Raw genomic sequence first — 25282 nt, 5'->3', positions numbered from 1 at the left:
GTGTGCTGTAAAGGACACTTGTATTGGAGTCTCTGACCCAAACACATGTGGACAGAGTTACTAGCCTTGTTGTTACAGAAATTTTTATACCAGTAAGACCTGAGCTGGGACACCCACCTGCACACTGGAAATAGAGGAGTCATGGTTTGACCTTTATCCCTTCACCCTCCACAGCAGCATGTACAGAGGCTAGAGAGGGGCTTGGGCTCATCCTATGGCTGGCAGGAAGAGGCATGTTAGGGACCTGGGAACAGGATCAGAGAAGTCTTACATCACCTTCTTCCATGTGCACATGACGCTTGCCCACTTCACCTCCCCGAAGGTGGTCACCAATGCTTCTGTGCACCTCACAGGACGGGGACAGGAGTGGAGCAATTCAGAGGAGGGCTCAGAATGGGATGGCCTCTGTAACTCTCACCTGCTGGCTCTGGGGTAAGTTACACCCCACGTGTACATGGGCCTGAGTTACACCACCTTACATCTAGGCATTTGCCTCCTGCTCAGCCAAGGAGTGAACCACTTTTAGGCCTATGCCACCATTACTAATGCATACACCCATCGTCATGGGTCAGGAACTAGCCCACTCAGCCAGTGTCCGCCAGCCAGAACTGTAGTCAGCATGGGGGGGAAGCTGACAGTTGCTGCGCTGGTGCAAAGGGCTGACCAGAGTCTGTGCCCAGCCCAGTGAGCACCGGGACACAATCCAGACAAAGCAAAGGAGGCGGGGGAATAAGTCAAAGTAACATTTACTGAGAGATACAGAACTGCGTATTACGAAAAACGTACATGGATGGAGATGGTAGCGGAGCCAGTGTGGAGGGCTGCATGGGCCCCTTTTCCAGCATGCCGAGGGGAAAGGAGCCAGACACCACCTAACAAGTAACACAATGAGATAACTGTGGCATATGCATTTGTAACAAACGGGCCATTATATCATACATTTCTATGGGATCACGTCTAGTGATTATATAAATCCATATAGAGACAGCTGTATAAAAACTTTGTAAAAAATATAAAAAAGTGTAAAAATGTGCATTCAAAAGCACGGCCGACAGGGACAGCTGGGCTGTAAACATTATACTGAGTGTGCTTGTGGGGCGCCTGCGCCACAGTGCCATGGACAGGCCCAGCCGCAAGGCAGGGCTTGTGTCAAGTGTTTGCAATTCTTTGTTTCGGATTCCATTCCGGAGTGTGCGCAAGGAGCAGTGGCAGGATCCAGAGGGACGGAGATAGGACAGTCCTGGGAGATATAGCCAGCATGTCTTTGCCTGCCATCCATCTCCCACACATGTTCATTTCTCCTGGGTCAAGCCTCCACTCCCAGCTAGGTGCATACCAGTAGGTGTGGGAAGAGAAGAAGCTGCAACTTCCCCTCCCCGTATCTCAACGTGATCCAGCTTCAGGATGCCCTGAAACGGGCTGCTTGCTTGATCCCTGGGGCTGATGAGCAGGCTGAAGGGCCATGAAGAGGTATTGCAAGGGGTTGCCCTCACCACAGCTGCTAGACCCATCCCAGCTTCAGCCTCAGAGTGGGATGAATGGCAGGTTCCTGATCTTCTCCTTCCTCTTATTTGGTTGGCCTGTAATCCCCAAGAAAGCCCACTGGGTTCTGGCTGGACAAGGCCTCGGTGCACAGTTCTTCATACAGTACGTAGGCGACTTTTTGGAGACCCCAATTTGTTGTCTCCTCCTTGTCCTGGCCAGTGCCACCTTCACTTTTTCTCTAGTTGTTCAAGCAGTGGGTTGGCTTCACTCTCCGGTGTCTTGATGCTGTCTGTCCGCACAATGCAAGTGGGACGGTGTCTGTTCAGCATTAGAATCAGCTGCTGCCTCTCCTGCTTCAGCTCCTCTATCTGGGCTTTCAGCTCGGCATTCATGAGCTCCAGACGCTCGGACTCCTAGCAGGGCCAGAGACACAGATACAGCTTTAATCTGTCAGCTCATAGGTGTGGGGGAAAGAACAACCTGCTCTACGGTACCCAGTGCCCACCATTGAATCTCCCTCTCCTGCATGCACAATACACAAAGAGAAACTGCCCTCGACAGAGGTGAAAGTAATCCAGTCCGGGCCAGTACGCTGTGCTGGACCGGACCGGCTTCTCCAGGCTGGCGATTTAAAGGGCCCGGGGCTCCGGCCGCTGTGGTGAGCCCCGGGCCCTTTAAATCTCCACCCGAGCCCCGCTGCCGGAGCCCTGGGGTAGCAGCAGCAGGGCTCTGGCGGTGATTTAAAGGGCCAGGGGCTCCGCTGCGGTAGCAGCGACCGGAGCCCTGGGCCCTTTAAATCACCCCTGAGCTCCCAGCCGCCTCTGCAGCTGGTAGCTCCGGGGGTGATTTAAAGGCCCAGGGCTCCCAGCCACAGCCAGAGCCCCTAGGCCTTTAAATCTTGATTAAATACCCAGGCCCTTTAAAAGGCCCCGCCTCTTCTGGTTGAGGCCATACCCCCTGCTCAGAACTCTGGCGTACCAGTAAGTCCTTTAAGTTACTTTCACACCTGGCCCTCGACCAAACGAAGGTCTGTTTGCAAACCACCCCAGTGTGAAACTGATGGCCATGCAGCACAGGGAGCCGCAAGAAAACGTTCAGTGACAGCCAACTTTTCTGGCCAGACTTTATTCCTATTGGTGAGTAGAATCTAGTGCTGGGATCAAATGGGACTTTTCCTCCTGGCCATTCCCTGGGACCCAAAGCAAGACTGTTCCCTACCGCACATTTACTAAATGTTTTGTCCTGGTTAGTGCCCAATGATCCAAGCGAAGTAGACTGGTGTTCCAGTAGGATGAAGATTAATCGGCACCTTTATTGGGTATATACACCCGTCTTGGGGGGAAATGGCTTAAATCTACAACTAACAATGCTTTTGTGATCATTAACAGGTGTAAATCATGTCAGGTCTTCGTTTGTGCAGTTGAGTTACTCAGAAATCATGTCCCCATCAGTCTCTACAGACAACTCTGGCCTTAGAGATAGTTCAAAATAACTTTGAGGAGACTTAATTCTCCCTGTCTCATTTTTAAATGCAGAGGTGGGTGTTTTCTGTAAGCAGCAGAGCTTGTACTGCTTTTCTTAAATTTTGGTCTAAGAATTGTACTCTTCCAGATTATAGATCACTCTGTCTTTGCCTTCAGGAGATGGAGGAACAACATGTGTACTCCTTATTTTCCTGGTGTGACACCCTTCAACTGAGTTTAGCTAAGTTGAGTTTTTCTACTATTTGCTTATTGTCAGTATCTTTAAGTCAACTACTCACACAGAGTGATCGATATTCCTCAACAAGAAGATCTGGCTATGATTCATGATTCTATGTTAGTCAGTCATTTGATTTTTCTACTCTGAAGATGGCCCATGGTTTTGAACCATATTTGAAAAAGTTGTCAAATCTGCATTTACTTAAGGCATATATTCGGCGAAGATTCCAAACCATAGGCCTGGTCTAAACTACGAGTATAGTTAGAATTTAGCAGCGTTAAATCGAATTAACGCTGCACCCGTCCACACAACGAAGCCATTTACTTCGACATAAAGGGCTCTTAAAATTGATTTCTGTACTCCTCCCCGAAGAGGGGAGTAGCGCCGAAATCGACATTGCCATTTTGAATTAGGGTTAGTGTGGCTGCAATTCGATGGTATTGGCCTCTGGGAGCTATCCCACAGTGCACCATTGTGACCGCTCTGGACAGCAATCTGAACTTGGATGCACTGGCCAGGTAGACAGGAAAAGCCCCACGAACTTTTGAATTTCCTTTCCTGTTTGCCCAGCGTGGAGCGCTGATCAGCACAGGTGACCATGCAGTCCTGGAATCAAAAAAGAGCTCCAGCATGGACCGAACAGGAAATACTGAATCTGATCTCTGTAGGGGGAGATGAATCTGTTCTATCAGAACTCCGTTCCAAAAGACGAAATGCCAAAACATTTGAAAAAAAATCTCCAAGGCCATGATGGACAGAGGCCACAACAGGGACTCAACACAGTGCTGCGTGAAACTTAAGGAGCTGAGACAAGCGTACCAGAAAGCCAAGGAATCAAATGGATGCTCACGGAGGGAGGGGCGACTGACAACTGTAGCTATCCCACAGTTCCCGCACTCTCCGAAAACCATTTGAATTCTCGGTTGAGCTCCCAATGCCTGAAGGTCAAAAACATTGTCGCGGGTGGTTCAGGGTATATGTCGTCAGACCCCCCCCCCCCCCCCGCGAAAGCAAAGGGAAAAAAAAATCGTTTCTCGCCTTTTTTCACTGTCACCGTAGGTCTACTGGATGCTGCTGGCAGACGCGGTGCTGCAGCGCTACACAGCAGCAGCCGTTTGCCTTGCTTTGCGGACGGCAGATGGTGCAGTATGACTGGTAACCATCATAGTCGTCCCGTGGGTGCTCCTGGCTGGGCTTGGTGAAGTTGGTTGGGGGCACCTGGGCAGACATGGGTGCTCCTGGCTGGCCTTGGTGAGGTCGGTCGGGGGCACATGGAGAAAAATGGGAATGACTCCAAGTCATTCTCTTCAAGTTTTGTGTAATGGAGATTCAGTCCTGCCTGGAATATCATGCCAGCTGGAGGCTTCTGCCTCAGGCTGCTCTCCCAGTTGGCAGCACCGCGCGGTCGCACCTACCCCAGCCTACCCCTTGCTCCCAGGGCTCACAATCAGATACTTTTTGCTGCAAATATAAAAATAAAGCTGCCGTTTAGAACTGTCCCCCAACATACATATCCTGGGACATTTTGTATTTTACCAGTGTCAACCAAAGGCCCACACACAAATGGGGATTCAGTCCTGCCTGTGCTTCTATCCTAGTGCTTATCACAGATTCCCATTTTCAGCTATAGGCTGAGCAAGTGCAGAATGGTGGTTCACTTGACTTCGCTATAAGCCAACCACCCTCCCCTCCCCCCTTTGATCTCTGCTTGCAGAGGCAATAAAGTATGTGTTGTTTCAAATTCATGCATTCTTTATTACTTCATCACACAAACGGGGGGATAACTGCCAAGGTAGCCCAGGAGGGGTGGGGGAGGAGGGAAGCAACGGGTGGGCTTGTTGTAGGGGCACCCCCTAGAATGGCATGCAGCTCATCATTTCTGTGGGATGTCTGGGGCTCTGACCCGGAGCGGCCATTTGTCTCTCTGGTTCTTTAGTAGGCTTGCCTGATATTCTAAGCAGGGCTGACTCTCCATTAGACAAAACTTAAAGAAGAGAATGACCTGGGGAGTCATTCCCATTTTTGTCCAGGTGCCCCCGACCGACCTCACCGAGGCCGTCCAGGAGCACCCATGACAGCAGCAGACGGTACAGTATGGCTGGTAACTGTCTTTGCTAACTTGCAAAGGCAAGGGGATGCTGCTGTGTAGCGCTGCAGTACTGCGTCTGTCAGCAGCATCCAGTAGACATACGGTGACAGTGAAAAAAGGCTGAACGGGCTCCATGGTTGCCGTGCTATGGCGTCTGCCCGGGCAATCCAGGGAAAAGGGCACGAAATGGTTGTCTGCCGTTGCTTTCACGGAGGGAGGATTGACTGACGACATTTACCCATAACCACCCGCGCCAAATTTTTGGCCCCATCAGGCATTGGGATCTCAACCCAGAATTCCAATGGGCGGGGGAGACAGCGGGAACTATGGGATAGCTATGGGATAGCTACCCACAGTGCAACGCTCCGGAAGTCGACGCTACCCTTGGTACATGGACGCACACCGCCGAATTAATGTGCTTAGTGTGGCCGCATGCACTCGACTTTATACAATCGGTTGCCAAAAATCGAATTCTGTAAATTCAGAGTAATCCCGTAGTGTAGACATACCCTAAACTGCTGCCCTTAAAGGTAGATATGGAAAAAGTTCCTTCACATCTTCAGATTTGCCCATGTAAATCTAGAGTGTTGGAAGATCTACCTCATTATCTTTTGGCCTGTAGAATATCCCAGCTTCTGAGAACACACTGGATTATACCTCTTTTTATTAAAAATAAATAAATAAATTCTTTACCACCACCTCAAAGGACAATGGTTTTTAGTATTTTCTCAATCCCCAGTAGTAATTAAATCAGTGGCAATTTTTGTCCTTTTAGCACTATGCCAAGAAGAGAGTTCTGAATGACATTTGAATGTATTATAGGGATGTTGCTGTTTTAGATTGTGTATGTTTTTCTCATGTTCACAAAAGACACGTCATATGCAATCTAATAAAACTGAACTGAATACTATAGAAAAGATGTTTTGCACTGGAAGTATTTTTCTGCCCTGAAGTAAAGAGGAACCAGTAACTAAGGGAGACCCAGCTTCTCAGGGAGAAAAGCAGCAACAAGGATTTCTGATCTTTTTATGGTTCATATTTTACTGGCTTGTCTTATTGAGAGAATTTGCTTTAAAAAGATTCTTGTGTCCAAGAGCCCCATGTCCAAGAGGTGCCCCTCGCTGCACATGATTGTGTGGGAATGTGGGGTGCATCCCTGCTGAGGGGGTGGGAGTGCAATGGTGTGTGTGTGTGTGTGTGTGTGTGAGAGATATCTTTGGGGTGTACTGTATGGGAATCACTCTGGGAGAGAGTTTCATGTGTCTTTAGTGTACAGACTAGGAATCTCCAGGCTTTGGGAGAAGTGACCAGCCCATGGGCATTCTACTACTGCATGTCAGGGGCTGACAAGTCTCTAGAGTCTATCCTGGTACTCACTGTGTATCCTCTGGGCACCTGTTTGTGTTGCACTGGTTGGGCTTGTGGCCCCTTGTGGTTATTTGGGTGAGATATGCACTCTGTGCAGGGCTGCACACAGTACTAGGACATGGAATTCAGCTCACATACCCGAGGTAAATGTGTCAGATGCCTTCCTGCCCCAGCACACCCCATGCTGCAAGAGTGGGTTCAGCTAGCTATCTGCTCTAGCTGGTAACAGACACATAAGGTCACGGTCCATTTACCCTGCAGGACCAGTCAGGGGAAAATGGGAGAGTGGCCTTATGTCCTCCCATGCAACTGCCAAATGAGAGATTGCATCTGCCAGGCACCAGGCCTCAGGATCTGTGGGCAGCTGCTGGGCTCCCAGATGCAGGGAGAGGAGGTGACTGGAGGAGGGAACTCTTTGAACCTTACAGTTAGGCGAGAAGTGAGATTCAGCAGAATGAACAGCCCCTCTAGTCAATTGCTGAAGAGACTTTAATAGCCTTGGGAGTGGGTGTACAATCCACCTTTGTCCTCCCCACTTGGAGAGGACAGAGGGGTGCCTACTGCAGTGAAGCATAGCTGGAGAGGGAGGCTATACCAAGCCTGCTGGGGAAAGGGCACGGGGCACTCACCCGCTGCAGGAACTCTGTCCTCTCCTTCTTCTTGTTGCGACATCGAGCTGCTGCTACTTTGTTTTTCTCACGGCGCCTTTTCCTCCTCTCCTCTTCCTCATCCAGCTGGAACAGGACACAGGCCCCGCGTTAGAACAGCCAGACTGGGGAGTGATGCAGCTGGCAATAGCCCCCTCCCCAGGTCTCACTGGCAGCAGTGGCTGTGCAAGCCTCCCCCACACCTCAGCTGATTCTCCTCAGTCCCGATCTGCAGTATCCCTGGCTATTTTGGTCTGTCCTCCCCTTCCCTGCCTCGCACACTGCTATCAGTGCAGCTCAGTCCTGCCCTGCAACTCCACCTGCTAGGTCCAGTTCTGGGCTCTTTGGAGCTCAGACTGCTGATCACTCCCACTTGTGACAAATTACTCCGTTTCTGTAATGTGGACTCTAGAGCGAGGCAAACTAATTTCACCACAGAAATGTGTAATCCATGTAAGAGAAGGGTCTTGTGCAACAGCAGAGATTCCCCTGCCCCTAACACGGATGTGTGGGAGTATAGTAGTGGTCTCATGTGCTAGGAGCAACACTGACCTTCCCATGGCTGAGAGCAAGAACAGCCCCCCAGAGAGGGGGCCTCTCCTCATGCTGCCAAGTTCCCCTGCTACACTCAGCCCAGCCACACCGCAGAGCTGAGGTCTGTGCATTAGTCCAGTGCAGCCCTGTGACCGTGTGTGTGTGGGGGGCAGCAAGTGGGAGAGACTTCTACTCTCTTCCCTATCTCATGTTAACTAACCCTGAGCTGATACTGTAACAGGCAGATACAGTATTGCAAGGAAAGTATTTTCTTTAGTGGCTGTTCAAAGCACATGGGTGGCTTGATCAGATCAGAGTGTTCTAAGCAGGGAACTCAGTGCAAGAGACAGTTCAGTCTACAGCTGTAGATGTGTGAAGTCTACACTGACAGTTAGTAAGGGCTGGGGGCAGCTGAAGGGAGTGCTCTCATTCCAGGAGTATCAAACAACTAGCCAGGCCCAAGAGAGCCTTGAAGACCTGAATGAGCCATTCCTTGATTGGTTCCATTCATTTCCTGCTCATGCAACATGTTCAGCATTCTGGGCTCAGAGTGCTCAGACCCGTTTCCTTGGAGCCAGGACCGGCTCTAGGCACCAGCAAACCAAGCACATGCTTGGGGCGGCACAATTCCAGGGGTGGCATTCCGGTTTTTTTTTTGCGCTTCGGCAGTTGCACTCTCGGAGGTGGGTGTTTTTTGTTTTGTTTTGTTTTTTTGCTTGGGGCAGCAAAAAAACCTAGAGCCAGTCCTGCTTGGAGCGTAGTGAGTAATAAAAGGCCCTAGTGCAGAGTGTGGTGTATAGGGAGGGTGCAGCAAGATACCCAGATCCCATTGTAGCATTGAGCAAAGACATACGTTTCTGCATTTTACTTCATGACTCCATTGTTCTATGCTAACTGACTCAAACTTGCTGTGTTAACCCTACATCACACAGTCAGAAAGCCACTATCAAAGTATCAGGGGCATTACTTCAAAAACCTAGGGCAGTAACCCATCAAAAAACCCACCCCAAGCCCTTTGCTATGGTACAGTTCATCTATTACTTAAGGATGCTGACTCAAATCCTCAAAGGTATTTAGCTGCCTAACTCTCATTGAAATAAATGGAAGCAGGTGCCTAAATACCTTTTGAGGAAGTGGGCCTTTTACCTTTAAGCAAACATTGTATCTTTTGAGAAAATTACAAGCCTTACAATGCCTGGAAATTCAACATTCAGGTTACACTTTAAAATCAGGGAATCTGGAACTGCAAGAGAAAGTCACTCAAGCAGCCTTAATTGCCTCTGTGTCAATGCCTGCAGCACAATGAAAACCAGGAACCAGTCTTAAGATCGGTCTACACTCCAGCTGGAGGTGTGAATGCAGCACATGTAAACATAGACAAGCTATGCTTTAATCTACCTAGCTTGGGTACCAATAGCAGTGAAGCCGCAGCACCAGGGACTAGCTGCCCAAGTAAGTACCCATGCTCCTTGGCAGGCTTGTATAGCCCAAGCTGAAGCTCAAGCTGCCATGGCTTTACTGGTATTGGTACCTGAGCTAGGTAGATCAAACCTAGCTCAAGTAGGTCTACACGTGCTGCAATCACCCCCATGACTGCAGAGTAGACATGCCCTTAGTCACATATACTCCCCATCTCCATCACCTCAGGGACTCTGAGAAGTTATCAAACTAAACTGCCTCTCACTTGTGCATGGTCAAGTCACTTGGTTTCTGTTTAAATGCTGCAGTGGCACGTCTTGTCATCACTTCAGCAAACTACTCCTGCCTTCTCTATAGCCAACTGCAGTCATTGACAAGACAGATTTGTACATCTCTAAGCCAAAATGGACCACACTATGGACAATTCCCCCCAAGTACAGGGTGTTCTAAACATTGTTGTTCTATGAAGCTCAGCAGTGACATGTAGCTACTGTGACTAGGATTAGGAACCTCTTATGAACTAGAGGGAATGTTTGGTAGTTTATCCACCAGCAGTGCAATGTTGGGTTAACCAACTGAGTACCACAGACATGTCTATGAAACCAAACCCACATGTTCCAGGGCTCCTGGTCTCCTACCTAAGGAAACTATACAAGTTGCCAACTTTATAAACTCCACACCCCTTTAATCAAAATGTCTCCATGTGACACACACGTGAGACGGGATGGTCACAGGGATGGGTCCGAGTTAAGGTGACTGGATGAAATTCACTGGGCATCTCTAATGTTTGGGTTTTAAGGGTAACCAAGACATTGACTTCCCAACATTTCAGACAGTTACAGAGTTCTCTTCAAGGCTTTTCCCCCCTTAAATAACGGATACACTTACATTCCTAGTTTAGGGAAGTATTTTGTCTGGGAATAAAATATTAAACAAGGCCAGTTTCAATAAGAGTATTTTCCATTAAAATATCCACAGAAGGGCCAACTCTCCCCTGCTCTGCATGTCATTCACCCCTGTGCAAAGGGGGCATCAAATCAGACAGAACGTTTTACACTCGCTTTGCAGAAGTGCAAGTGACAGTGTAAGGTGTCAGGCAAGGAGAACAGATTTAGATCTCACAGTACACGTTAATGTAAATAAGGTTGCCAAGTCTTTCTATACACAGTTAAACTCCTGTGTTTCTAACATTTGCAGGGAGGTGAATGGAAAGAGGCTTTTGACCCCTCACTTGGCCAATAGTTCAAGTAGCCCCCAGATTCTCCCTTTTGGATTCTTGAAAGAGTAAGAATTTCAGAGTTAAGGGCACAAGCAACTCTAACAAATCTGTGCAAAATTAAGCAGCGTTTTAGAGGTCAGTGTAATCACCATTCCACTCTCATTAGCATAGCTTCCACCAGCTACTGATTTGTCTCCGAGTTAGTCTTTGAGCCGAGAGGAGCTATTAAAAGCAGCCTGCTGAGTGCAAGAAAGAGCACAGAGAAGAGAGGACATGTGCTCTCAACTCCCCACTCATCACAGCCCACTTGCTTTTTAACATGCAAAAACATTCTCCCATGTTTGCTGCAAAGCAGATGGTTAATTGTGGCAGCAATAGGGAGCAATACCATTGGTGGGACAATACATGCTGTCCGTGATTCTCAGCTGATTGACACATTTTTGTGGTCTGCTCTGGCCAGTTCAGGCACAGAAAAGGGAGTGATTGATCCTTCCCCTGTCCCCATCTCACTGATCAGTCAAACAGAAACTACCCCATCCATCCAAACAGTTCAGAGAACACAGTACAGAGAAGGGTCACATCTCCTAGACAGGTTACAGAAGCTCTGGGCACGTGACTTAGCAGGGACAACAGGAGAGTGGGAGTTGGGACTCCTGGGGTCTCGTTGTGATTTCTTCACAGATACTGTGGCCTCAGGCAAGTCACTTTCCCTCTTTCTGCCTATCATAGGGTGACACTAGCCCTTTTAAGAGGGAAAAAAAGTGCACCTATGACTGGTCAGCTGACTCAAATTGGACTTAAAAGAAGGCACCGGGGCCCTAGAAGGGCAAGAGGCCTGAGTGCACTGAGAGAAGGGCAGGTGGGACTCCTGAAGAGGAAAGGGAGATCCAGAGAGCAGCAATAGGCGAGGAGAGCAAAGTTAGTACAGAGAGCCATTGGCAAGAGCAAGAGGTTGATTGTGAGGACTGGCCAGAGCTGGGGAACCCCAGCTGAGTTAGAGAAGAGCTCATGTGGAGACCTCTGTGAAGAAGGGGAAGAACTATCCTGGTTAGGAGAAGCTGAGCCCAAAACAAGGGGGAGGTTGATCCCAGAGCAGGGGTAGCTACATGGAATGCCACCGGCATTCTGTCTTGGGGCTCCAGGAGAAGGCTTGTGGGAGAAATGTGGGTCTTGGGATGCTAAGGTAGGAGGCCTGGAGAGTGGGGACCTCAAACGGGCCACAGGAGCTGGGACAGAGCAGTTAATGACTTGTGTCAGGGTGAGTGATGTGGGAATGGGACTGAAGAGGTGCTGTGAGTAACCCTTGAGGGGTTTGAGAGGAGCTGTTTTTACTATGAGGGATCTGCAGACTGTGGCATTTTACATAACTAAAAGGATTTCAATGTGCTGCAGAGACACTATTCCTTTGCATGGGTGGATTCCAAGGGGATACTGAGGCAGGCCCACTTCTTGTGCCACGGCCTGACAAAGGAGGGCGCCTCGTGTTTTCCCATTAATAAAATGGGGATACTGGCACTGGCCTTCTCTGCCAGGGGTTGAGACTTAATTCATGTTTCTAAAGCTCAGTGAAATCTATATATAGGAGGCTCTAGAGGGGGCATTGGGTTATCATACAGGAAAGAATTTAAGTAGCTAAAGGGTTAAACAAGACACAGTGGGCGGGGCGAGGGGAGGTGAGAAGAAGAGAGGAGAAGAGATTCCCTGTGGGGAGAGAGGCTGAAGGGTTTTATTTCATGCTTAAGGTCCTCCCATTCCCTCCAATTTAGGAGGAGGCTGGAGTTGCCTTCTTCACAGTGCAGACTACACTAACATGAATTTCCCCACAGATAGCGGCCTCAGGAGAAGGGCTTCAGTCTGGGGAGATCCCTGCTCTGGTTTGGAGGGGAAGATTTCCAGAGCCCAGCAGTGACTGTTTCTAACACCCCTGTGCAGCCAATCCAAGTGCCTTCCCACCTCCATGCTGAGCTTTCCAGAAGTACAGACACACACCCCAGGTAGGGCTGCTCCTTTCAGTAAGGTTTAGGAAGCAGTCTATTCATCCTAGTGCCAGGCATGCTGATATCTGTAGGGTCTGAGTTGCACCTCCCCTAGAGATGAAGGCAGCTGTGGACTGCATTGTAACAAGTGCGTAGGCTGCTCTTTGGCCACTCCTGGGATACGCAGTTTTGGCTTACCCAGGCTGCAGCTGCAAAACCTCTGCTTTGAACAGCTTCATTTACTATCCTCCACTTGCTGCCTCTAGGACTAGTGCGGCTGAGGAACATGTTACAGCAATGCACCTGGGTTCTGGCATGTGCCATTTGGATTTCCCCTTTTTCGTTGCATGATGTTTGCTGACTTACAGTTCTAAGGAAACTCTTTCAGTACTTGCTCTATGTTAGAGCAGAGCAGCGCAGAATGCATCTCCTCTCCCCACTCCCACCACAGACACGGTAAACAAGACATGCAAAGAGCATCCAAAAGCTGGCTAGAGGACTCTCTGCTGTTGAGTGAGTCGTGGACATTAATGGAGTAATCGCACAGAACCCCGCTGGCCCAGGGAGAGGAGAACAGCATGACCATCATTGTACAGATGAGAAAGCAGAGGCACAAAGAGGTTAAGAGAGGTGCCTAAGGCTATGGAGGGAGCCATCCAGGGAGCAAGGAGCCCGAATGCCAACCCTTACGTGGCCAAAGGCTCATTCTCACAGCAAATGAGAAGATTTACCGTAACAGCTCGATAGACAAAAGGCCACATGGCTTCAGTTCCTGACTGGCTCCTCAAGTTGTGAAGTGGGTGGGTGACCGAGGCCTCTCTCCTCTGAGCCAGAGTCTGAATTTATTCATGTATCATGAGGGCTGGACTGGGATATGGAGCCTTTTGCTCTGGGTCAGTGGTTCACACCCACCCCAGGCCAGAGTGGCAGGAGATGAAGGGGGGGGAGGGTCATCTCAGTCCAGTTTTCAGCATGCTTAGCTCATTAAAAACTTTTTGGGCCATCCTGGCAGACAGACCAGTGACTGAACAGCCTATCAAAATGGAATTGTCTGGGGGTGGGCATTGGGTGGGGGGGGGGGTGGGGAAGGAAAGAGGAGGAGGTAGCATGAGAGGGGAAAGCTTGTCCTGCTATTACCCATGGATAGAGAGGACATCGGTCTACAGTGCCTTTAGAGCAGCCCCCTGAAGGCAAGCAGGGCTTGGGGAATTCCCCTCAGAACTCACCTCACTTTTCACAGGCTGGGGTCTTTTCCCAAGTTTGACCTCCAAGAAATGCAGTGGTGAGATCATAGCCCCAATGTTGCGGATGTCAGCGTACTTCAGCTCTTCCACCGTCAGGGTGGTGCCCGGGAGTCCTGTCAAGGGGCCAAGCCCAGGTAGAGCGCCAGCTGTCAGGGATGGATCCGGAATCTGCCCTGGCATCATAGCAGGGCAAGCAGCTCCTCGCTCTAGGGAGAGACCGAGACACAGGCTGTTACAGGGATTTAGCCAGGGAGTCCCACAAGTGGGAGCAAGCACAGCTTATTCCAAAACCCAACAGGGTATGAACCAAGGGAAGCAGCAGCTCTCTCCCTTTCTGCCCTCACTCCCAAACCTCGAACAACAGGTACCAGGGCCACTCACCTAATCTGTTATGAGGATCCCTACCCACATCTTTCTGGTGCCACTGAGGGGGTGAAGAGACATATACTGTCTCAGAGCAATGAGGAGCCAATTCCCCCAGGTCTCTGCTCTGACGCTGCAATTTGAGCCTGTGGCAGAAGCACTGCATCTCATCCCACCCTTCCCAGCACACACAAACACCAAGGCCATTGTACTCCCCTGTTCCCTATAACAGGCAAAGTTATTTGAGGAAGAGGAACCATTCCCCAGCTCTAACACTCCTTGCATATTGTAATTGGTGATGGACACTCAAGTCCCAGCAGGAGAGCAGCAAGGACATGAAATCTCCCAACGTTTGAGAGTCCTCCCATAAGAGCTGAGAGTCACGACCACATCTGACAGATGTCTGCAGAGGGTTACACTATCAAGTAGATGAGCAGGCCCAGCTATGCCATGGGACCTCCCACTCCCCAGCTCTGTGGCCGCGTCGAGCAGATTAAACGCATTACTGTTCAGGCAATCGTGCATATTCCAGGGAGCCTAGGGTAGAAAGGAAAGAGCTGCAGATAAGGGGCTTTGGGGACACCAATATCAATCAGTAACTAGTTGTTCCCAGGGAAGGCTGCAGGGGAGGGAGGCAGTGCAGGAAAAGAGGCACAAGAACAACTATACGTACCAGTGCATGAAGCTCACAAGTAAGACTCGGTTGGGATATTGCAGATCCTGACTATGAATGACAGAGCAAAGTTAGGTTTGGTCACCGAGGCTGGGGAGCCACCAGTGTTGCCCACACAGGATCCCACAGTCTCCTTGAGAGAGAATGCCAACAAGAGGGGGAGCATCAGGCAGAATCCATGTGGATAAAATCCCTAGGTCAAAAGAAATTAATTCTAGTAGGAAGGACATACCTGCAGATCAGGATGGGGAGAGAAATCAGACAGGGGCAACAAAATACTACAAGAGTGATAAGGGGCAACTTCAGCTACTTAGGAGGTCAACTGATCAATGGTCCCTTCAGGATGTGGCCTGAAGAAACAATTTCTTGATACTATGGGTGACTGTTTCTTGGAACATCTTGTTCTGGATCTGACAAGATCAGAGACTACTCTAAACATAGTTCTGAATAATTTTCAGGTGTTGGTGCAGGAAGTACAGTGGAGCCATCAACAATGACCATAATGTGCACTGGCTCCGACATCCTCTCCAGAGGATCAGACTGACAGCCAAGTGTGACACTGAAATTCAAGCAGGGGAACTTTGCGTGAGTGAAGATAAAGGAAAATGCTAGGAACTTAAAGAACACAGAATCAGCATGGAGGCTGCATAAGACTAACTTAAAATCACAGATGGGATCCATCCTCCAGAACAAATAAAAGGAAGGAAAAAGGGAAGGAAAAATCCACAGGTACAATAGTTTATTTTGGCCAACAACAAATACAAAAAGAGAGGGGAGGGAAGAAATCCAGGCCAAGTAAGGCAAATAGACTGGGGCAAACTCTGGCAGGTCAGTTACAAGCTGGAGAATGAGGGGAGCTAAGAGGAAATATGAAGAAGTAGCCAAGCTATGAAAAATAATAAGAAGTTCTTTAATTAGATGAGAAGCAGGAAGCCCATGGAAGACTGAATGGGGCTGTGAGACCAACTGAGTGCACAGAGAACAGCTGGGTACCATCTATACTGTAACTACATCTATGTTTGTGTAACAAGGCTGACACTCGCAAATGACCCAGTTACAACATACATGGTTCAGTTGTGTCCATGCAGCAGCTTTTTTCACAACACAACCATGTCACCATGTTAATCCATGCACTCATGACTGTGCCTAACTGGATTGTCATCAATGGACTCTGGGAAAGTCAGGGCTTCTATCCCACACTTCCTCAGCAAGGGAGAGTGTACCCAGAACCATGTACACAGTGCAGGAGAGAATGTGGGGCAATGCACTTTGGGTTGTCCTGTTATCCAGAGAGCTGGGAGGAAGGAGGACCAGCTAAACAAGGAGAGTTAGAGGGTCCCATTCTGCACAGCCTAGCAATAATTTTAAAGCTAGTTATATGAAGCCAGCCTAGGCAGCTGCCAGAGTACAATACCAACACCACTAGGGAAATGGACGGCACGGTGGCAGGTGATAATGTGGCTCACATTGTAAAGAACAATTTTAAACCTTTATGCTCCCTAATGGGCTCCGAACTGGTGGCAACCTCTAATGCGAGAGGTCACAGTGAGCAGTTCACAGAAGGGCATCTGCTCACCACACAGCAACAGTAACAAAAGCAACAATGTCTAGGAACAGAAAGTAGTAGGGGAAACCTGATAAGGGCATTATTGTAAATCAGGGTGTGTCCTCACCAGGAATCCAGCACTCAGCTTTGGCCATCAACTCCACAGGAGCAGAGAGCAGAAAGAAAAAGGTAAGGCACTGGGGAAGGGAGTGTTCAATACAAAATGACCTCAGAGACTAGGACATTTAGTTTGGAAAGGAGAAAATGAATAAATAAATAAAAGATACAGAATCTCAACTAATGAATAGTCTTGTTGGGCTGATGCTACTTGATAAAAATGGATGTTTTTCCAGTACTCCTACCTACTCGGTATAAAAGAGAACTAGAGAGAAAATATGTAGTAATTTTACATGGCCTGAGAAGAGACAGATTATCAGTTGGCCTGGTTGAGGCTCCAAAGACAGAAAACAAAATAAGATAGTAACCTCCCCACCTGGAAATTCTATCACTGGTCAGCTCTAAATTCCACATTTGGAACTGGCTACATTTTACAGAAATTCAAAACAATACCTCACACACAGCAGACCAGTGATGCAACAGATCACTCTCCTTTTATTCTTTCTAGCCTGATTTTATGGCTACAACACTTTGCTGCCTCAAGAGATCAGACAATGTCCTGTCCGAGGCACCACTTTGAAAAGTGCAGTCAGGTGCCCTGGTACCATCCCAAAATTCTCAATGACTTCCTGAATAAACTGTCCCTCTAGGTTAGAAAGATACTAATTTCAAAAACGTGGGCTGCCAAAGGACAGTTGACCTTTGGAGACTTTTTCCAGGGCACACGACCCTTTTTGGGATTTCTATATGTATCTACAAGTTAGACATTTCCTAGACATGGTTTCTAAAGACAACCTCTCCCGGTAAGAAAATCTAAGGGAAAAAGGAGTTCACGAGAGCGCAGGGCAGTTAAAGAGACAATATTAAAGACAAAACAGCAAACTATCCCGATGCAAAGGAAAGATAAAAGGTAGTAAGAGGTCAAAATGGTTCCATTAGGAGTTCTTTAATGATGTGAATATCAAAAAGGAATCCTACAAAAAGTGGAAACATGAACAAATTGCTATGGATGAATAAAAAAAAAAATCATGTAGGAACAAAATAAAAAAGGCTAAGGCACAGAATGAGTTATACCTAGCAAGGGACATAAAAGACAGTAAGAAGAGGTTCTATAAATATATTAGGAGCAAGAGAAAGATGAAGGAAAGTACAGAAGAATTAGATCTTAAATGTTGCCACACAAATTGTAGTCGCTTCAGATACTAGCTCCTCTGTATGCTCTGACATCCTAGAGAGTAGATCTAAATTTCATTCCAAAACACAGATAGTCAGTCTTGTTCCTGGTAACTCCAGCTGGGGAATTCCAAATTACCTTGTGGATACATTTGTAGAGGAACAGTGTTCCACCAATTATGATCCCTGATACCAGGCACAGTTCTACCTATCTTTCACCATTCTGATTTTGGCAACCCATGTCTGCCCATCGCTCTCACCGCTCTGTTGCTGTCATCCCCAACCTTGGCCTTGAAGTCCCCATTAACAAGCACATGTCATGCTTGGGAATGTTGTCAACTGGAGTTTGTAGGCAATTGTAGAGCTGATCTTTGATCTCATCATCATAGTTGTCTGTTGGTAACACTGAGTAACTGACATTTTCACGTATTATGTTTGAAGCCTTGCTCAGAGCAATCAGCTGCTAATGGGCACCCAGCCTATAAGCAATTTTTCTGCTTTGGAAGTCATAATTAATGCTGTACCCTCTGAGTGGCACCGATCTTACCTCCCTGCATTTATAATGGCTATATTTTAATTTTTAAGTGTTTCTTGTCAGCTCCAGACCATTGACAGTTGCTTAAACACTGATTTTGAGATTATATTTGTCTATCTGTTTGGTTGTTTGCGTTACTTTGGTTGTTGTTGAAGTGAACATTGTTCAAGTGTTGCAGAAACCTACTTTCCTAGTTCATTTTACCTTCAATAAAGAACCTGTCAGAATCTTGGGTTCCTGCTGGCTTCCCTTGTCATTTCTGCCAAGACAGAGTCCATTATTTTGGCATGTTGTTTGTCTGAATGGCTACCTTGTTGTGTTTCCACAACTCAACTTTTTTTTTTTTTTAAACAATAGGTTGTTGGCCTATCACTCAACCCCCAATCTGGAGGACCAGTGGATTCCTTTTCATCTGGTCCCTATTCTTTGACCAATCTGCTTGGGTGATCCTGACAGGGAGTGAAAACTCCCAATGGCATAGCTCTCAGGGTCACAGGAGCATACAAGCCTTCCCACCCCATCAAGGATAGGCCCCAGGGAATTGCTATGTTAAATGTTATTAATTTGTAGAAATTAAGCAAAAACTAAGCTTTCAATACGCTGAGTGCCTTAGCATGCAATAGAGTTTTCCCTCTGTTATCTGATATTCCCATGCAACTGTTCCTCACTTTGTTCATCATGAATGCAGTATATTATATATTTCAAATAAATGGTTTCTAGAAGGCCCGGTATTATTTACCTATTCCTGCAATACAAGCACAAGAAGGCACGTTACTTTAAAAAGCAATAACTTTAAGCCTTAGATCTCTTGTGGACTGCAGGGTAATGAATGCTCAGAAGAATGCCACAGAAATGCAGTCTAAATTGGTAAAAGGACAGACAGTGACCATCATTAAATTATTTGCCAGTAACCAAAACACAGCAGTCTCCAAGACCTGCAGTTGTATCCTATCCTCTCAGATAATGGTGTGCTAGGTACTGGCAAATGCTAACTTTAATGGAAGCCACTGACCTTTTGTGTGCTCTGTATTAAATCAGTGGATCTTCCTGATGAAAAGGAGTCAAGTATGTTTAGTGCATCAAAGAAATCAGCTGTAGTGACATCAGCTAAGACAAAACTGCAAAGGCGCTCTGGGCTCTCAGGGTAGTCACCAGCTGGGACAGCTCAGGAAATAATCCCCCTCTCTCTACCAAGGATATAGTATAAGTGCTATAAGTCACTGTCAGAGACAGGCTGCCAGGTAGCTGAACCAGGAGCCTGCTGCAATATGGCAGCCTCTGTATGCCTAATATTGCACAAGTTACCTATAAGGGCAATAGACTTTCCAGCAAGAGTCAGAAAAGCAACTCCTAGAGTCAGACCCTGGATCTGTGCTGGCTTAAGAAGCAACATCAATGCCCTTCCCAGAGACGCCCACGCAGATGCCCTTGCAAGAGGCTAGGATGTGAAAAATCGTATGCAGCAGACTTTATAAACACCCTTCCCTGCAATGCCTTGTTCCAGAATTCTTGGGCCCCAAGGAATAGACCCTCATTGCCCTGATGACTGTGGCAGTGAGACAGAGTAGCTGAGGGGGATTGCTCCCCAGGAGATAGAAGCCAGAGCCCATTTCCGGTGTGGGAAGGGTCTGGCTCTGCCTTGAACTTCTGTTTATTTTCACACAGATGGCAGAAATACCACAAGAGTCTCACAGAGAGACAGCTCTGCCTTTGGGCTTTTTATGAAGGCTTTACTAGAGCCCGAATCCAAGCAAACAGCCTTGCTGTCTGCCTCCACTCCCTGATGTGTGAGTGAGAGATCCACTGGCTGCCCTCAAACCCCATCAGAGAGACAGCTCCACCCCTTCCTCCCTATCAGAGAGAGACTCCCCAGCAGAGAAAGTGCTATTCCCCAGTCCCACCCCTCAGCAGAAAGCCCCACTGCTTGGCCATGCTGCCCAGCCCAGCCTCTTGGGCTGCAGTAGGTGCTGGAACTAGGGGTGCAGGGGGTGCTGCAGCACCACCTGACTTGAAGTGGTTTCCATTATATACAGGGTTTACTGTTTGGTTCAATGGCTCTCAGCACCCGCACTATACAAATTGTTCCAGTGCCCCTGGGCTGCACTTGGGAATGTTATCTCCAATGCTGCTGCAAACAGGACCTTTTAAAAGAGAACATTTGTTACAAATCCACAGAGGTAAAGCTCAGCCATCAGCAGAGCCCACTGGAGCAGCCATCCCCTGGGAGTGACCCATCAGCCTTCCACCTGTCAGACATGCCCAGTCCAACACTAAACCCCCAACTACAGCTCAGGGCTGCTGCATTAGAGCTCTCCAAAAGCACAATCCCTCCCACAGCAACCATCCCTACTGCTTTCTAACTTGGTAGTTATCAGTACCCTTCATGTGGCATCCCTTGCTCTGGATACAGATCATATCATATGGCTCCTCCTTGCCTCCCCCCGCAAGGATCCTTCCCTACCATGTCCATCACATGTACTCATCTGAAAGTAAACCCTTAACTGCCATGAGCTAAACAATCAGCTCTTGTTCCTCCTATTTCCTCTAGCAACTTCCATCCCAATGATTCCCAAGCTTTAAACTACTAAACAAGTTATACATCAAGATCACACTCTTCCACCATTGCTACGCAGCTGTCTAGTTAGCTTGTGAGTTCTTTGGGGCAGGGGCTGTCTTTCTGTTTTGTGTCTGTACAATGTCTAGCACTACAGGGTTCTGGTCAGGGACTAGGGCTCTTAGGCTCTACCACATACAAATAATCATCATCTCTGGACTGGAACAGGACAGATGTTTAACACCACAATGCACAGCTACAAGCAGTTTAGGACATGAAGATAAGAACTATCTTATTTCCAACTGAAACAGCTGGGAGAATTTAGGGAGGGAAAGTGTAATGATCTCAGCTGAAATTAGGTCTGGACACTGAGGCTAACAACCTGACTCTTGTGAAAAATCCCCTGGAACATTTAACGACCACAAGTGGTCAGAACTGGAGTTTATTTTTAAAAAGACATTTCATCAGAAAGGCTGGCACTTCCAGCAGCCCAGCACCATCTAGCACTGCACTGAGGACCTAGGATCAGCACTGACTAGAGAGGAGAATGCCCTGTACATATTCTTCAAAACACTTCCTGCAACCCTGGGGTGTTCCTTAAAAGTCTCCCTTCCAAATAATGACCAGGACTAGTCAGTTTATACTAAACCTGCTCAGCAGACAAGCCCATTCGTACCCTTAGGTTGTCTGGCTGCAGGTTAATTATCCTTCGATGTTTGGATCAATATTCTGAACACTAAAGGCAACTGGGAAATCCATTAGACCAGTCAGTGATAGATGGAACTCCACACCCCCTTTTTCCTCTGTGGGTTGCTCTAGTGCCAAAGGAGGAACCGTGTAGCCGAACACAGTGGCTAGTGCTGTGCACTACAGGTCTCACTCTCCAGGACAGCAGATTTGGGGCCAGATTTTCCAAAAGTACTCAACATCCTGCACACCTCTCATGGTTATACTAATGGCCAGAATCTCAAAAGAGCTTAGCACCATACTGAACTCTTCTGGATATCCAGCCACTGAAGTGCAGCAAGAGCAGCGAACTCAGCCCAGAGTGTGGGGGAGAAAGGAGGCGAGAGGAACAATTGTACAGGCTCAAAGCTGCCCATTCTGATATTGGCTAGTTAGCAAAACTGATGGATTGGGGGGGGGGTCCTATTTACTCCTCTTTAGCAGGGGCCATAACACAGAACCTCAAAACACTGTGAGGAGGGGAATACTAGATTGTGTGAAAGGCGCAGATACATCCATAGGGGCTTTAAGGGCACAAGGCTGATGAGCCACAGAAAGACAGCAGTTTGCACTTCATTTCTTGGGATTCTGTTAAATCCCCAAACAGCCAAATAACCCCGGGAGACAAGGTGGGTAAGGTGAGAACTTTTGAAAGTTGGCCCAATAAAAGACATTACCTCACGCACCTTGTCTCTCTAACATCCTGGGACCAATACAGCTACAACTACACTGCAAGTAAACCTGGGACAGCCAATTGCTGCTCTGAACAGGGCTGATTTGGACTGCAGCCCCTGCACCATACCTACCCACCCTATAAATGGGTATTTCTCTTTTAATTTGTGGGAGTTAGACTAAGAATTTGCTCTCAAACAAGTGGCATTCCAAGACATCCCCATGTAAGAACTAACTAGCAAATTCCCAAGGCAGACTTCTGGCAAAGGCCTCCAGATAGAAGTTTTCATGCAAGTTTCAAGAAACATGCTAAAAATTCTGATCTGAGTTGCTGAAGCATTTGTCTCTTCTGTGCTCTCAGTGATCGTGCACATGCGCGCGCACAGAAACACACACACAGAGTTTGGCAGTGGTTGCGTTCCAGAGCTGGTAATACAAGCCATGAAGCAGGCTGCCAAGACAAGCAAAAGAATGAGCCAGGCCCCATTTCATTGGCCCACCATACACTGCATATGGCCCTGGAACCAGCCAAGAGAGTGTTCTCACCCTCCTTGAAGGCATAGGAGACCCTGTGTTTTCAAATACACCTCCACAGGGCCTTCATTAAAGGAAAATGGAAACATAATGTGTGTGTGTCTCTCTCTGTCTCGATATTTCTCCCTTTCCCCCAATTTGCTCTCAAAGCTATTTCGCTACCACTGAAATAGAAGAATGCCTTCTGGAGCAGAAAGCACAAAAGAATGAGACTTCCATTCAGTTCTATGCCTGGCTACTAAAATGGACTTGGGACTGAGTGAGCAGAGGGAATCTCTAGGGGCTCCCTCCCTTTCAAGGGCATAGAGAGCAAGTAGGAGGAAGTACACTCATGGGATAGCAGAACACATTGAAACTCTCCTTGTAACTAAACTAAAGTGGGACTTTCGGAATTCAGATTCTCTTATTCTTAACCCACACATTCACTGTGTGGACAGGTGAATTAAAAAACAAAATCTACAGAGATGCTAAAACCCACTCCCCACTGTGGCACCAAACTGAAATGAGTTGCATTACCAGAACCTGTCAAAACCAGGCATTAACCAAAACATATGGCTAGAGTTAGGGCAAAATACTGCATCTGTGAACCTTGACTCTGCTCTCCATGCGTGTGCAGGTCTCATTTGGGCACCTCTACACTGCAGTAAAGAACCCTACAGCACTGAGTCTCAGCGCTTGGGTCAACTGACTCCAGCTACAGACCTAAAAATTGCAGCATAGAGCCGTTTAGGCTCAGCCTGTGGCCTGGGCTCCAAAACCCACCCCCGGCGCAGGGTTTCAGAGCCTGAGCTCCAGCCCAAGCCTGAACGTCCACTGCAATTTTTAGCCCCGTGAACCCAAGCTGCAGCAATGCCATGGGTCTAGTGTAGGCATACCCTTTTCCCTTTGTGATGCGCCCATCTGTGCAGTATCTAGATGCCAGGGACATCAGTGAAAGTTCCTTGCACAGAAGGAGAACAGAATGTCCAGGTGCACCTAAGAGGAGAATTTTGCTTGCAGACACAGTAGAGGACAGGCTCTGGAGCCAGCCCTACAGGAAGCTTCTATCTTTGCATTTTAAGAAGGTCTGTCAGCCTTAGCCCTACCCTATCAGCCCACCCTCCTTAACCTACCAGAAGCTGTGCGGACACCCAAACATGCATAAAGTTCTAGCACCCAAAGCCCCAGGTGATAGGTGCTGGAACTAGGGATGTTGCCAGACCCTGGCTTGAAGTGATTTCCATCATATACAGGGTTTACAGTTTGGTTCAATGGCTCACAGCACCCCAATATACAAATTATTCCAGCACCCATAGGTACCCCAGGCTTCACCTCCCTTTTGTTGTTTCCCTTCCCTTGTCTAGCGCGACTGTAAGCTGCTGAGGGCAAAGCCTTGTAAAGCCCCTACACCGCTGGCTTCACAGAAATAAAAGCGATCGGTACCTGGCACCAGGCCCTACACACTCCAGGGAGTCTTCACACCAACCAGCAGGGACAGGGATAGGGACCAGGCTTTGCCTAAACTCTAGGCTGAGCTTCCCTTCCAAAAGAGAAAGTCAGCGCTCCCTGCCCAGCAGCCCCCTGGGCGCGTTCCCGGGCGGTCGCAGAGGGGTGAGAAGGGGCCGGACCCGGCTCAGCAGCTCCCAGGACCAGCACACATTCCGGGGGCATGACGGGCAGGGGGTAGGCGGTCCCTGGGGTCAATAGAGGACACGCAGCCGCCCTGCTCTGGCCACGGGGAGGGACGCGGCAGCCCCCAGCCCATGGGAAACCGCAAGGAGACCCTGGACTCCTGAGCGCCCCCATGCGTGTGGGGACGGGGGCAGCACGGCAGACCCTAGAGCACAGCCCAGCCCTGGGGCAACAGGCAGCATCGTCCCCCTCTGACCGATCGCTCCAAGGATGTGGGGAGAGGCCCAGAGCCCCCGACGCTTTTCCCTGACCCCGGCCGGTGTAGGTTCCGGGCCGGGCTTTGCAGCTAGCCTATAGCTCTCCCGGGTCCAGGCCAGGCCAGTCCCAGCTGCTACCCCCGGGAGGGAGCCCGGGGCTTCCCGACCCCCCCCCCCCCCCCCCCGCCCCCTGTTCTGCCCGGCGCTGCCCCCGGCCCCGCACCGAGCTGCCCCCCCCCCCCCCCGCTCCGCCCAGGCCCACCGTGCAGAGGGAGAAGGCGGCCGAGGTGCCCCCGGGGCCCGGCTGCAGGAGCCGGAGACAGGCTGCACGTTCAGACCCTCTGCCGCCGCCTGGCTCCGGTGCTCTGCCCCTGTCCCCAGGCCCGTCCTGCCGAGTCTGGTCCCGGGAGGAGCCGGAGCAGCTGCCGCCCCCGGGGCGCCTGGCCAGCAGCCACCGCCACCACAGCCGCCGCTGCCGCCCCCCGTCGCTGCCCCGGTGCGTCCCTCCCACAAGCTGTGGCGGGCGGCTGGGTGGGTTGCATCAGCCCCGGTTATATAGCGGCCCCTGGGCTGCGGGGAGGGGTCGGGAATGCGGAACCGGCCGGGCTGCCAGCTCCAGACGTCAGGGAGGGTGGAGAAGAGGGGACCGCAGGGGAGGAGAGCGCAGGCCGGGGGTGGGACCAGCTCTACAGAGACAGTGACCTCCACTCCCCTCCGCACATCCCCGGGAGCCAGAACGCGCTGCACACCCACTGCGGCCCTCCTTCGCCCTGCACACCCGGGAAGGGCGGATCAGCTACACATGAACTCCTCTTCTTCGCGCCCTACATCCGGGAGGT

The 25282-nt window shown here is 49.1% G+C and overlaps 1 protein-coding gene across 4 annotated transcripts; it reads right to left on the bottom strand.

The window, feature by feature from the left end:
* Positions 1–730: 730 nt before the first annotated feature.
* Positions 731–25000, bottom strand: JDP2 (Jun dimerization protein 2). Of its 4 annotated transcripts, none has more exons than XM_024192783.2 (5): positions 24706–25000; positions 14719–14911; positions 13665–13888; positions 7273–7377; positions 731–1898 (listed from the first exon to the last, which is right to left on the bottom strand). In XM_024192783.2, the coding sequence occupies exons 3-5, from the start codon at positions 13863–13865 to the stop codon at positions 1713–1715; spliced, it is 492 nt and encodes a 163-aa protein (XP_024048551.1). In that variant the 5' UTR covers positions 13866–13888; positions 14719–14911; positions 24706–25000; the 3' UTR covers positions 731–1712. The 4 variants fall into 4 exon arrangements, with proteins under 4 accessions (XP_024048551.1, XP_024048552.1, XP_024048553.1 ...); XM_024192784.2 differs by having other exon boundaries at positions 14719–14769; XM_024192785.1 differs by lacking the exon at positions 14719–14911.
* Between the last annotated feature and the right edge of the window lie 282 nt (positions 25001–25282).

The sequence above is a fragment of the Terrapene carolina genome, unplaced genomic scaffold (genome assembly GCF_002925995.2).
Source record: "Terrapene carolina triunguis isolate 2854851 unplaced genomic scaffold, T_m_triunguis-2.0 Scaffold96, whole genome shotgun sequence".
Lineage (NCBI taxonomy): Eukaryota > Metazoa > Chordata > Testudines > Emydidae > Terrapene > Terrapene triunguis.
This window is presented reverse-complemented; position numbering and strand designations above follow the sequence as displayed.

What these genes read in the sequence shown, in the direction of transcription:
- JDP2 (XM_024192783.2), bottom strand. Translation starts at nt 13,865, where the DNA reads ATGATGCCAGGGCAGATTCCGGATCCATCCCTGACAGCTGGCGCTCTA. An exon ending in CCCAGCCTGTGAAAAGTGAG is followed by an intron (nt 7,378 to 13,664) that starts GTGAGTTCTGAG and finishes GTCCTGTTCCAG; the next exon opens with CTGGATGAGGAAGAGGAGAG. An exon ending in GGACAGAGTTCCTGCAGCGG is followed by an intron (nt 1,899 to 7,272) that starts GTGAGTGCCCCG and finishes TGGCCCTGCTAG; the next exon opens with GAGTCCGAGCGTCTGGAGCT.